At 56.7% G+C, this 12,547-nt stretch overlaps 1 protein-coding gene across 4 annotated transcripts in view; it reads left to right on the forward strand.

Annotated features, from left to right (window-relative positions):
• Positions 1–11,145, forward strand: part of Shank1 (SH3 and multiple ankyrin repeat domains 1) — a 48,292-nt gene extending 37,147 nt beyond the window's left edge. For all 4 annotated transcript variants that reach the window (XM_021167767.2, XM_029479971.1, XM_029479972.1 and 1 more), the window contains 3 exons: positions 3,737–3,833; positions 4,343–7,430; positions 9,402–11,145. In XM_021167767.2, the coding sequence (XP_021023426.1) occupies positions 3,737–3,833; positions 4,343–7,430; positions 9,402–10,119 (3,903 nt within the window). In that variant the 3' untranslated portion in view covers positions 10,120–11,145. The remainder of the gene's footprint in view (positions 1–3,736; positions 3,834–4,342; positions 7,431–9,401) is intronic.
• Positions 11,146–12,547: the final 1,402 nt, after the last annotated feature.

Raw genomic sequence — 12,547 nt, forward strand, 5'->3', positions numbered from 1 at the left:
AGGATTCTAGGCAGGGGCTCTACCCCTGAGTCACACCCCAGCCCCTCACTGGGGGATTCTAGGCTGGTGCTCTACCACTGAGCCACGCCCCCATCCCCTCACCTGGTGGATGTTAAGTAAGTGGTGTAAGGGCTACATGCCCAACATTCAAAATAATGTTTAAGTGACTTTTGAAGTCAGAAGTGGTGGCCCACACCTATAATCTAAGCACTCCAGGGACTGAAGCAGGAGGATTTCCATGAGTTTTAAGGACCAACCTAGACTGAGCCTATCTCAGAAAACCAAAAGATAAAACAGATTTGTTGCTACAGCAATATCAGTGCCTTCTGGCCAGCACATTACACAGGGAGACTGAGCTGCGGCTCCTAAGTGCTCTAGCTGCAGAGTCCACAGCAGCCTAGGGACTATCTGTAGGAATGAGCCGCTGAGATGGGGGTCAGGAAATCTCCATGATTTCTGTGGGTGATGCAGCCACCAACTTCACTGAGACTAGCAGAGCTGATGCCAACAGCTTCAGGGGAGAAAGAGCTGAGTTCCCCACTGCATGATGTGGGGACAGGGGTGTCATTTATTCCCTCAGGACCACACACTCCATCCTGGAGTTCCCAATCTAAAGGCCACTTCCTCTGGCTGGTGGAGTGCCCTGCAGGCCCCAGCCCTCCCTTCCTGCCCATCCTTGGTTTCTCTAGATGTCTACATTGTTGGTTATCTGTTGTGCCATCCTGCACACAAGTACAGAGTATTCCTGTATTTATTTAAGATGAAAGAAAGAAAAAGAGGAGGCAGAAAAAGGAGGGAAAAAGAAAGAAAGGGCTGAAGAATGGAGGAAGGAGAGGAGGGAGGCAGGAAGAGAGAGAGAATGTAGGACAAAGAAGAAAGTGAGGCGGGCAGGGATGGGAATGGCAAGGGCACTTGGGCCTTGCAGCGAACTGTGTGTTCAAATCCTGGTTCCTCTCCCTACGTGGTTCTGAGCTGTGCTACCTCATCCCCAGCGTGCTTCCTACTCTGGATAATTGGTTTGGAGCTGGCAGCACTCAGTGGGGTCAAATACGGTCAGCTCCAGTCCAACAGGGCTCTCAACAAACTGGCAGTCCTCTTCTGTGTGCGGCTGTGCCAGCGCCCTCTGATCTCAGCCCAGCACCGTCCTCGGAGTCTGACAGCATGGTCCTCACACTGTCCTCCGACAGCCTCAGCTCTCATCCAACCCGTCTCTTAACGCATGTGTGCAAGTGTATGTGCAAGTGTCTGTGCACATGTGTGCATGTGCCTGTGGAAAGCAGGGGCAGTCTTTAGTATCCATCCTCGGGCACCAATCAACTTGTTTGTTGAACTCTCTCAAAATCAGAGACATATGGTGTGTGTGTGCGCACGCACGTGTGTGACATGCGTGTAGTATGTGGTGTGTGTATGTGTGTGTGATGTATGGTGTGTGCCATTTGTGGTTATGACATGTGTGGTATGTGTGCACCATGTATGGCTGTGGTGCACGCAGTGTGATGCATTCTGAAACCATACCAGGACTGTTATTTTCCTCCCTCTATCACTGTCTGGTCCCCATGAGACAGAGTCTCACTGAAGCACAGTTAGTTTTATCTAAATTAGCTGTCTATCAAGCGCTAGGGACCCACCTCTTCCCCCTCACCACACAGGCACCCAATGCTAATAATACAGGCGTGGACAGCCAGGCTTGGATTTTTATGTAGGTTCTGATGATTTGAACTCAGGACCTCAAACTTGGAGAACTAACTTACCCACCTTTTTTTTTTTATCTCCCCAGCCCCTCACCCAGTCAGAGTGTTTTCCCTTAGTCTGCAGTGTCCTCCCCTCAGGCAGGGTTCCCCTCAAAACCTGCTCTTCTCCCTAGGAGCTTTTTCTGTCATTCTCATTACCTCACCCTTTCCTCATTCAGTTCCAGACACTCTGACACAACTTCTTTCACACTAATCTTTCTACTGTGATGCTCGCCCCTCCCTTTTACTACTTCCTCTCTCCTGCCCCCTGGCCCCTCCCCCATCAACATGTTCCTCCCCATCACATGGCCCCTCCCCCATCTCCCTGGCCCCTCCTCCATCACATGGCCCCTTCTCCATCACCATGACCTCTCCTCCATCGCATGGCCCCTCCTCTATCACCACAGCCCATCCCCCATCTTTCTGGCCCCTCCTCCATCACATGCCCCCCCACCATGGCCCCTCCCCCATCAGCTTGATCCCTGTGAGGAGCCTGTCCCCAGACTCTCATACTCTGGTGCTCTAATGGGATAACAGGCACTTAAACTGTCCCTGGGTTACTTGGGACCTGTGAAAAGCACCCTCCACAGTGTCTCTGTCTTTCTAGGGTTGGACTTATTTGGTTTTCTTGCATGTTTTGTTGTTTTTCTGAGACAGAGTCTTATGCCGTAGCTGACACCACTCCGTGTTCTGTTCTCTAATATACTTATAGCCTGCCTTTCATACAGCCATGCCTTGTGGAAGTGTCCTTGTCAATGGAATGAACAAGACAAACACAGAAATAGACAGTTCTAAGCCAGGTAGGCCAGCGCAGCGACAGAGCATTTAAGACCCAGGAAAGCCTTGAGTTCCTCAGACTACCACTGCCCTCTAGAATAGTCCGCACTTCTTGTCCTGTATGGAGTTACAGTCACTCTGGATTCAAACACAACCAGTGTTATGGATGGATGGATGGATGGATGGAATGACAGACAGAAGGAATGGTCAGTGGAAGAAGATGATGAATAGAATGATGGACAGATGGAATAACAGATGGATGGCCAGACAGAAGAAATGGTGGATGGAACATACATGGACGGAATGATGGATGGATAGAATGATGGATGGACGCAATGACAGACGGTGGAAAAATGGGTGGATGGTAAGACAGATGGGTGGAAGGATGGATGTGTGCAGTGATGGATGTGTGGAATGATGGACACAGGAGCAGACAGACAGATGGAATGATAAACAGGTACAAATGATGAATTGGCAGAACAATGGATTGGTGACCAGACAGACATTTTTTTTTCTTGAATGAGTTGAAACTGGGGCTGGAAAGATGGTTCTGTTGCTAAGAGGATTTGCTGTGTCACCATGAGGGTGGGAGTTTGGGCTCCAGGCTTGGATAGCCCTGCAGCCCACCCACTTCCCCCACATATGCAACTCTAGCTCTTGTGCCTTTCTCCGGCCTCTATGAGCAGAGACGTGTGTGCACCAGCATGCATGCACGCACGCGCGCGCACACACACACACACACACACACACACACACACACACTTTTAAGTCTGATGTGAGCTGCAGCTACTGGGAATCAGAACTGGGTCCTCCATATCTGTATGTGTGGCAAAGCGTATTATTGACTGAGCAATCGCTCCAGCCCTGACTTCTTTTTTGAAAGATTCCGCCAAGTCTGGAAAAGAGACCAGAAAGGAGTGAAGGAGAGAGGAAACAACAAAGCCAGAGGGGTGGCTGCCACCACCGGGCAGAAGAATGGGACCTGGGTACAGGCCACGACTGCAGGTGGTACCTGCTTTAGTGGGGCTGCTCGGCTGCCTGCTTTTCTTTTCTTTCTCCTGACTGCCTCCCCAGAGAATTCTCCCAGGACTTGCTTTCTAGCTTCTGTGTGCCTTGTCTCTGCCATGAAAGAGCTCAGAGGAGAAAGTAATTTCCTTTTGGAGTGTGGAGAACTCTGACTGATCCCTCTTCGCTCTCTTTTCTCTCTTCCTCTAACTGCTGCCCCGAAGTCGAGCTTTGATCCTCACCACCGCTCCCAGCCAAGTTATGACCGGCCTTCTTTCCTGCCTCCGGGACCTGGCCTTATGCTCCGGCAGAAATCTATCGGTATGTCCCCCAGAAAGGACCGTGGCCCAGGGGCAGGAGAGGACTGTCTAGGTTTGGAAATGTGCTGTAGCACCACATCCGACCCTGGTTAGAGGAGGTCGGGTTTGGATGGATTCCAACTTTGCTTCTCACCTGCGGGACTGCGTGGGTGGTCTCTCAGCTTCCTGACCTTCATCTAGAAAACCGGAGTCTTTGGTGTCCAGAGGAAGGATTGTTGGTAGCATGCGGGTAGTAAGTGGAAGCAGATCCTTGTTGAGAGAGAAGCTAGCTACTTCCTGGGCGTCTCTGTGTAAAATAATAGCCTTTTCTTCTCAAGCACGCTTTAAACTCACTCCAAGTCACCATTATCATAGATTCAGGCCTTTGAATAATTAGGAAATGGCTCCCCCTCCTGGCCAGAGGATGAAATTCCACTGAATTTCTCTTGCGCCTCTGCTGTTGTATAGCTTGTATGCAGAAGGAGCTGGGCCAGTCCCTAATTCCTCCATTGGTCTTGCGTATCTCAACAGGGGCTGCGGAAGATGACAGACCCTACCTAGCACCCCCAGCCATGAAATTCAGTCGTAGCCTGTCAGTCCCCGGTTCAGAGGACATACCCCCACCACCCACTACATCCCCACCAGAGCCGCCCTATAGCACACCTCCGGCCCCCTCCTCTTCCGGCCGCCTCACTCCCTCGCCTCGGGGAGGACCCTTTAACCCTGGTTCCGGGGGTCCCCTTCCCGCCTCCTCCCCTTCATCTTTCGATGGGCCATCTCCTCCTGACCCCCGTAGTGGGGGCCGAGAGAAGAGCCTATATCACAGTGGCGCCCTACCCCCTGCCCACCACCACCCACCTCATCACCACCATCATCACGCCCCACCTCCTCAGCCCCACCATCACCATGCGCATCCTCCTCACCCACCGGAGATGGAGACAGGAGGTTCCCCCGACGATCCCCCACCTCGATTGGCCCTGGGACCCCAGCCCAGCCTTCGAGGCTGGCGAGGTGGAGGACCCAGCCCGACCTCGGGGGCCCCATCACCTTCCCACCACAGTAGCAGCGGAGGCAGCAGCGGTCCTGCTCAGGCTCCCGCCCTGCGCTACTTCCAGCTGCCCCCGAGGGCGGCCAGTGCGGCTATGTACGTACCAGCCCGCTCCGGCCGCGGTCGCAAGGGCCCGCTGGTCAAGCAGACCAAAGTGGAAGGCGAGCCCCAAAAGGGCAGCCTCCCTCCCGCGTCCTCTCCAACATCCCCGGCGTTGCCTCGGTCCGAACCACCTCCGGCCGGGCCGTCGGAGAAAAATTCCATCCCTATCCCTACCATCATCATCAAAGCCCCATCTACCAGTAGCAGCGGCCGCAGTAGCCAGGGAAGCAGCACAGAGGCTGAGCCCCCCACCCAGCCCGACGGCGCGGTCGGCGGCGGATCCTCGCCTAGCCCTGCACCTGCCACGTCCCCTGTGCCGCCGTCCCCGTCGCCCGTGCCCACCCCTGCGTCACCCAGCGGCCCGGCCACCCTGGATTTCACTAGCCAGTTTGGAGCAGCCCTAGTGGGCGCGGCGCGGAGGGAGGGAGGCTGGCAGAACGAAGCCCGGCGGCGGTCCACGCTATTCCTGTCCACCGACGCAGGAGATGAGGATGGAGGTGACAGCGGGCTGGGCCCGGGGGCGCCCCCGGGTCCCCGGCTGCGCCATTCCAAATCCATTGATGAAGGCATGTTCTCCGCCGAGCCGTACCTCCGGCTGGAGTCGGGGGGCAGCAGCGGGGGCTACGGGGCCTACGCAGCGGGCAGCCGAGCCTACGGGGGCAGCGGGAGCAGCAGCGCCTTCACCAGCTTCCTCCCCCCACGGCCCCTGGTGCATCCGCTGACCGGCAAAGCCTTGGATCCCGCCTCTCCGCTGGGGCTGGCCTTGGCCGCCCGGGAGCGGGCCTTGAAAGAGTCCTCGGAGGGCGGGGTCACTCCTCAGCCGCCCCCAAGACCTCCATCACCACGCTACGACGCCCCACCGCCCACCCTTCACCACCACTCGCCCCATTCACCCCATTCGCCACATGCGCGTCACGAGCCAGTGTTGCGCCTCTGGGGAGACCCCGCGCGCCGGGAGCTGGGGTACCGGGCAGGCCTAGGGAGTCAGGAGAAGGCCCTTACCGCTAGTCCACCTGCAGCTCGCCGCTCCCTACTGCACCGTCTTCCCCCGACGGCTCCCGGGGTCGGGCCGCTCCTGCTTCAATTGGGGCCGGAGCCCCCAACTCCCCATCCTGGGGTGAGCAAGGCCTGGCGCACAGCAGCCCCCGAGGAGCCAGAGCGGCTGCCTCTGCATGTGCGATTCCTTGAGAATTGCCAGGCCCGGCCTCCTCCAGCTGGCACGAGAGGGTCCTCCACTGAAGATGGGCCTGGGGTCCCGCCTCCCAGCCCTCGCAGAGTCTTGCCAACCTCTCCCACCTCCCCGCGAGGCAACGAGGAGAACGGCCTTCCGCTACTGGTCCTGCCACCGCCGGCCCCTTCGGTGGATGTGGACGACGGCGAGTTCTTGTTTGCGGAGCCGCTGCCTCCACCCCTGGAGTTTTCCAATAGCTTCGAAAAGCCAGAGTCGCCTCTCACACCCGGGCCTCCCCACCCGCTGCCTGACCCTCCCTCCCCAGCTACCCCTCTACCCGCAGCCCCACCTCCGGCTGTGGCCGCCGCCCCTCCCACCTTGGACTCCACAGCATCCAGCCTGACCTCTTACGACAGCGAAGTGGCCACGCTGACCCAGGGGGCTCCCGCGGCTCCTGGGGACCCTCCTGCTCCAGGCCCGCCGGCCCCGGCAGCTCCAGCTCCTCCAGCACCGCAGCCAGGCCCCGACCCTCCACCTGGCACAGATTCTGGAATTGAGGAGGTGGACAGTCGGAGCAGCAGCGATCACCCGCTGGAGACCATCAGCAGCGCATCCACACTCAGCAGCTTGTCCGCCGAAGGAGGAGGCAACACAGGGGGCGTGGCTGGGGGCGGGGCCGGGGTGGCCAGCGGGACGGAGCTCCTGGACACCTACGTTGCCTACCTGGATGGCCAGGCCTTCGGGGGCAGTGGGACTCCTGGCCCACCATATCCCCCTCAGCTCATGACTCCTTCTAAGCTCCGGGGCAGGGCGCTTGGGACTAGTGGAAATTTGAGACCTGGTCCCAGTGGGGGACTTCGAGATCCTGTCACCCCCACCAGCCCCACCGTCTCTGTGACCGGAGCTGGAACAGATGGGCTACTGGCCTTGAGTGCTTGTTCTGGACCCTCAACGGCAGGTGTGGCAGGGGGTCCCGTGGCGGTTGAGCCAGAAGTCCCGCCTGTACCTTTGCCCACTGCCTCATCCCTGCCTCGGAAGCTACTACCGTGGGAGGAGGGTCCGGGACCACCACCACCACCCCTGCCAGGGCCCCTGTCCCAGCCTCAGGCCTCTGCCTTGGCCACGGTCAAAGCCAGCATCATCAGCGAACTCAGCTCCAAGCTCCAGCAGTTTGGTGGGGCCTCTACCGCGGGAGGAGCTCTGCCTTGGGCTCGGGGAGGCAGCGGGGGCAGCACAGACAGCCACCACGGAGGAGCCAGTTACATCCCAGAGAGGACCTCCTCCCTGCAGCGGCAGAGGTGAGCAGAGGCCTGTGGCTGGTGGGTGGCTGTGGCAAGTGCTGGAGCCCAAGGTCCCCATAGAGCCTCGGAGTTACAGAAAACAAACTGGGCTGTCTTGCAGGAATCGGACCTCTAAGAAGCACACTTTCAGCTCCATGGTCACCATAACCCATGGCCCAAGATGAATGGCTACATGTGTTTATTTTGTTTTTGATGGTCCTGGAGATCAAACCTAGGACTTCAGGCATGCTACACAAGTGCTCAACTACTGAGCCACTGCCACAACCCCCCAGTGGGGGAAGGCTAGTCAGAGGCTCTACCACAGCACCACACCCCAGCCCCTTACTGGGAAGTTGTAGGCAGGGATTCAACCACTGAGCTACACCCCCAGCTGTATTATGTTTTGAGTCAGGGCCTAACTAAGTCACTTTGACTGGCCTTGAGCCTTTGTAGCCCAAGTTGGGTTTAGACTTCTAATTTTCCTGCCTCAACTTCCCCAGTAACTGGAACAACAGACCTATACCACCAAGTCTAGCTACAAAATATTAACAACAGCAACCAAATTGGAGTAACTGAAGGTGTGCATGGTGCTTTACTGCAGCAGGTAGATGACACGTGCCCCTTCCTCCATAGAAGGAGGGCATAGGGTGCCTAGAAAGGGATTGGGCAGTTGCTCCCAACAGGATAGAGGAGAGCAGAGCAACTGTGGACCCACTAGATGGGAAGATATGGGTCTATGCCTAAGTTCCCCCAAACAGTTGTTCTCTCTGTGAAGCCATGACCCATGCTAACAATGGCTAGCCTGGATGGGGTCTGGGGAGGCAGTGAGGGGAGTTTGAAATTTTTCCTCTCCATCTGCAGAGAGCACTATAATTCTGTTCCCTGTGGATTCATATCTCCTTGGAGATATGAAACAACTCACTCATGTTATTCACGGGTGGGCGGAAGGGCGCCGCATTTAATCACCATAGGCACAGATTAGATGTTGAACACAGCGGTATGCCTTTATCCAGTGTCCACCTTGCTCCTAGTTGAGTAAGATCCAGCTGCTATATCCCCAGCCCCTCGCTGGGGTGATCCCAAGCAGGGGCTCTACCACTGAGCTATACCTCAAGCTAGACAGTAGGCACAATAATTACAGATACCCCCCACAAAACAACACAAGACCTGGCTGGTTAGAGTTATCTCGGTGAGGCCACCTGGCTGTGTAAGGGACCAGTGAGCCACCCAGTGGGAAGTTCAAAAGCCCTGTGGTTCGGCCACGCTGAAGGGAGCTCAAGGGATGAGGGGAACCTTTTCTCCCCTTGTTTCTTCTCTCTTTCATCTCCCTCTCTTCACCTTTCTCTCTCTCTGTTCTCTGTCCCCATCCCCTTCCATCTCTCTCCCCCTTGAATGCCCACCCTCTATTTGTTGTTGTTTTTGTTTGTTTCTGTCTCCCTGTCTTCCACTCTGCTATAACTGACCATAACAAAACAAAACAAAACAAAAAGGCAGTATAGAATAGTGGTTAAGAGCTCAGACTTTGGTGACTTCTAACTGGGCTCTGCCACTCCCTGGCTGTGTGTCCTTAGGCAAGTTTCTTAAGCTCTCTGTGCTCTTGACGATAGTAGTAAGTAACCTTCCACGGGGGCTGTTGTGGGGATTAAATTGAGATGGGATTCAGAAAGCCTTGAGAACGATGCCTGACACACATGAGCAGCAGCAAGTGGTGGCGGGTGTTATTGCTATCACTTAATGGTTCTTTTTCTTCCATCTCTCTTGGCTATCACCCTCTCCCTGTCCTTCTTCTCACCCTTCACTTCTGCCCTGACATTCATCTGACCCTCCCTTACCACCACCCACCCCATCTTCTCCATCTCTCTGCCCCCACCCTTGTGTTTCTCCCTCTGAATCATGACTTCTGCCTTTTTCACCCCGGCCCTGAACACTTCCTCCCAAACCCTGCCCCTCCCCCTGTCGCCCCACCCCACACCCCTTGTCACATTCCAGGCTCTCCGAAGACTCCCAGACCTCTCTCCTCTCCAAACCCAGCAGCAGCATCTTTCAAAACTGGCCTAAACCCCCTCTGCCACCACTCCCCACCGGATCTGGGGTCTCCTCTTCAACAGCTGCAGCCCCAGGAGCTACATCCCCTTCAGCCTCATCTGCCTCAGCTTCCACCAGACACCTGCAGGGTGTGGAATTTGAGATGCGGCCTCCGCTGCTCCGCCGGGCACCCAGCCCCTCGCTGCTGCCTGCCTCGGATCACAAGGTCAGCCCAGCGCCCAGGCCCTCTTCTTTGCCCATCCTGCCTTCAGGACCCCTCTACCCGGGCCTCTTCGACATCCGTAGCTCTCCGACCGGAGGGGCAGGAGGCTCGGCTGACCCCTTCGCTCCCGTCTTTGTGCCACCACACCCCGGGATATCTGGGGGTCTTGGAGGAGCCTTGTCTGGGGCCTCTCGCTCCCTATCACCCACCCGCCTGCTCTCGCTGCCCCCGGACAAGCCGTTCGGCGCCAAGCCTCTAGGGTTCTGGACCAAGTTTGACGTCGCTGATTGGCTGGAGTGGCTGGGCTTATCAGAGCATCGAGCCCAGTTCCTGGACCACGAGATTGATGGCTCCCATCTGCCCGCCTTGACCAAGGAGGACTATGTGGACCTGGGCGTGACCAGGGTGGGCCACCGTATGAACATTGACCGGGCTCTCAAATTTTTCCTGGAGAGGTGATGGCTGGCCTGGACGGACCAGCCCGTCCATAGGACCCTTGAGCCTGCTGACCTCTTGACCTCTGACCCCTCTGACCATCATTCTCTCCCCTCTCCCCTCAGGGGGCCAGGGACTCTGCTAAAACTGTGCCCGGCCCCATCTCCCCAGGCCTGACTGAGGTCCCCAGGTGGACCGGATGCAGGCCAGACAATGGCACCTCGCAAGAGGTGGGCAGCTGACACAAGACTGCAAGTGGAGTAGGGGGGGGATTAGACAAAAATGACAAAGGGGTACTGAAGAAGGAGGGAAAGGCCGACTGGGGGTGGGGGGACAGACAGAGCCATAGAGGGTCAGCCCAGAGCCTGACCTGATGGGGTCCTGGGAAGGTGTACCCTCCGATTCCATCATTCGCGCTCCTCAAATAACCCTTTTCACCTCTCCAGGCCCCTTAGCCTTCCCCCTCTCCGTGGCACACTCAGCTGCCCAGCCCCCGGCCTCTTGCACGCCTGTTCCCCTTCCTGGCTGCAGTTTTTGCACAAGCTTGCCCCCTGGCTGTCTTGCACACCTCTGGCCTGCTGAGGCCCTCTCCGCTCCCCAACACGCTGCATTCTTTTTTTCTTTTCTTTTTTTTTTCCCTCAAGCGCCACCGCCTTCGCTAGCTTGCTCTCTGCATACTTGCTTCTGGGGGAGAGGGGTTACTGCACCCTTTATTTCTCTAGCCACCCTGGTCCCATGCTGCAGACACACATGGGACTTTCCTTCTCCTGCTCCCAGACCCAGGCATACTCCCATAGCCCCTGGCCACCCGTGCTCTCTGCTCTCTCTGTACATGCTCTGAACACATTCACCTCTGCTCTCACATCCAGGGCCACTTTCCTGTCCTGCCACCCCTAAGCCCTTACCCTCCCTCTCATGGTGGCACTCCTGTGCCCAGCCTTCTCTGTTTTCTCTGATACTTAGCACACCCCTCACACTCATGGCCCTGAACTCTTTCCAAATGTTTAACCCCTTCTCCCCCGACTCCTCATCCTTCTCCTTCACATTTCTGTTCACTTCTGTTTTGTTTTGTTTCCTGAGAAAGGGTTTCTCTGTGGAACCTTGGCTGTCCTGGAACTCAGAGATTGCCTCTGCCTCCCATATGCTGGGATTAAAGGCATGCGCCACCACGCCAGGCTACTTCTGTTCACCATTTTCCTTGCTTTCTTGTGTACCCTTGCACACTTCCTCTTGTGCACTTGCCCTCCCCGGCCCATTCTCCGCCCCCACCCCCAGCTTCCTCCTCCTTCTCCTCTTCCTCCTCTTCTTCCTCCTCCTCCTCTTTTCTTCTTCTTCTTCTTCTTCTTCTTCTTCTTCTTCTTCTTCTTCTTCTTCTTCTTCTTCTTCTTCTTCTTCTTTTTCTTCCTTCTTCTTCTTCCTTCTTCTTCTTTCTTCTTTAATGGTGCTCAGGTATGGGATGTGCTTGCTGCGCTGTTCTGGTCTTTCTAGATGACTTTCCCCAGTTGCCCTGCAGAGCCTGGCCTCTTTTTGATTTGCGTATTCGCCTCTCTCTGCATACTCTTAGCCAGTCCTCTCTTCTCATTTCCTGCACCCACCCTAGGTCTTCGCTCACCTCCCCCTGCTTTTCCTAGGGAGAGGAGACCCTGCGCATGCACGCTGGCTCCCAGCTCACTAGGCTGTCACCCAGTCCTGTCATTCTTAGACCATTCGTCTGTCTGTCCATTTTGCACGAAGATTCCCCTCTCCTCCCCCAACCCTTTCTTCTCTCCCAGATTACGCCCCCATCCTTACAGCATGGCTCCTCCCTCCCCGCACGTCCCCCCTCCCTGCTTCTGGGGCTTGGGAATTTAAAGCCACCTCTCCTCCCCTAGGTAGCCCCCTCCCCTGCTGTGGATAAAAGGGGGGAAGGCATCGCCCTCAGGTTCCCCCCTATGTTCAGCTGCCAAAGAAGGGAGCTCCCCTCCTTCCCCCCACCCCATTCCCTATAGCTGTCCCCAGGCGCCCCTGGGGCGCTCCATCCACGAGGGGAGGGCCCAGCCCCCTCCCCTCACCACGTCAGGGAAATGCAGGGAACCTTGTGGGAGGGTCACGGGAGGGGGAGGGGTGGCGAGGGCTGGAGAGGTGGTGGCGCTGGGCCCCTACCCGCCCCCTCCCCTGGTCGGATGCCCCCCGTCCGCAGGGGGCCTGCGCGGCGCCTGTCTATCAAGGGCTTGTTAATTCCGGATGGGTGCCGCGGGGTTGGGGAGGGCGTAAGGGGTGGGGGTGGGGGTGAAGGAGCGGGGAGAGGGAAGGGGGAGGGACTGGATGGGGGAGCGGGGTGGAGAGGAGAGACCAAGCAAAAAGAGAAACAATAGCAAAAGAAAAATATACAAAGCAAAATAAAAATTAAAAAAAAAAAACCCTAGAACACACAAATCCAAAGGGGGGGAAAACCTGAAATAAAAGCCCTAGA

This window comes from Mus caroli, chromosome 7 (assembly GCF_900094665.2).
Source record: "Mus caroli chromosome 7, CAROLI_EIJ_v1.1, whole genome shotgun sequence".
Classification (NCBI taxonomy): domain Eukaryota; kingdom Metazoa; phylum Chordata; class Mammalia; order Rodentia; family Muridae; genus Mus; species Mus caroli.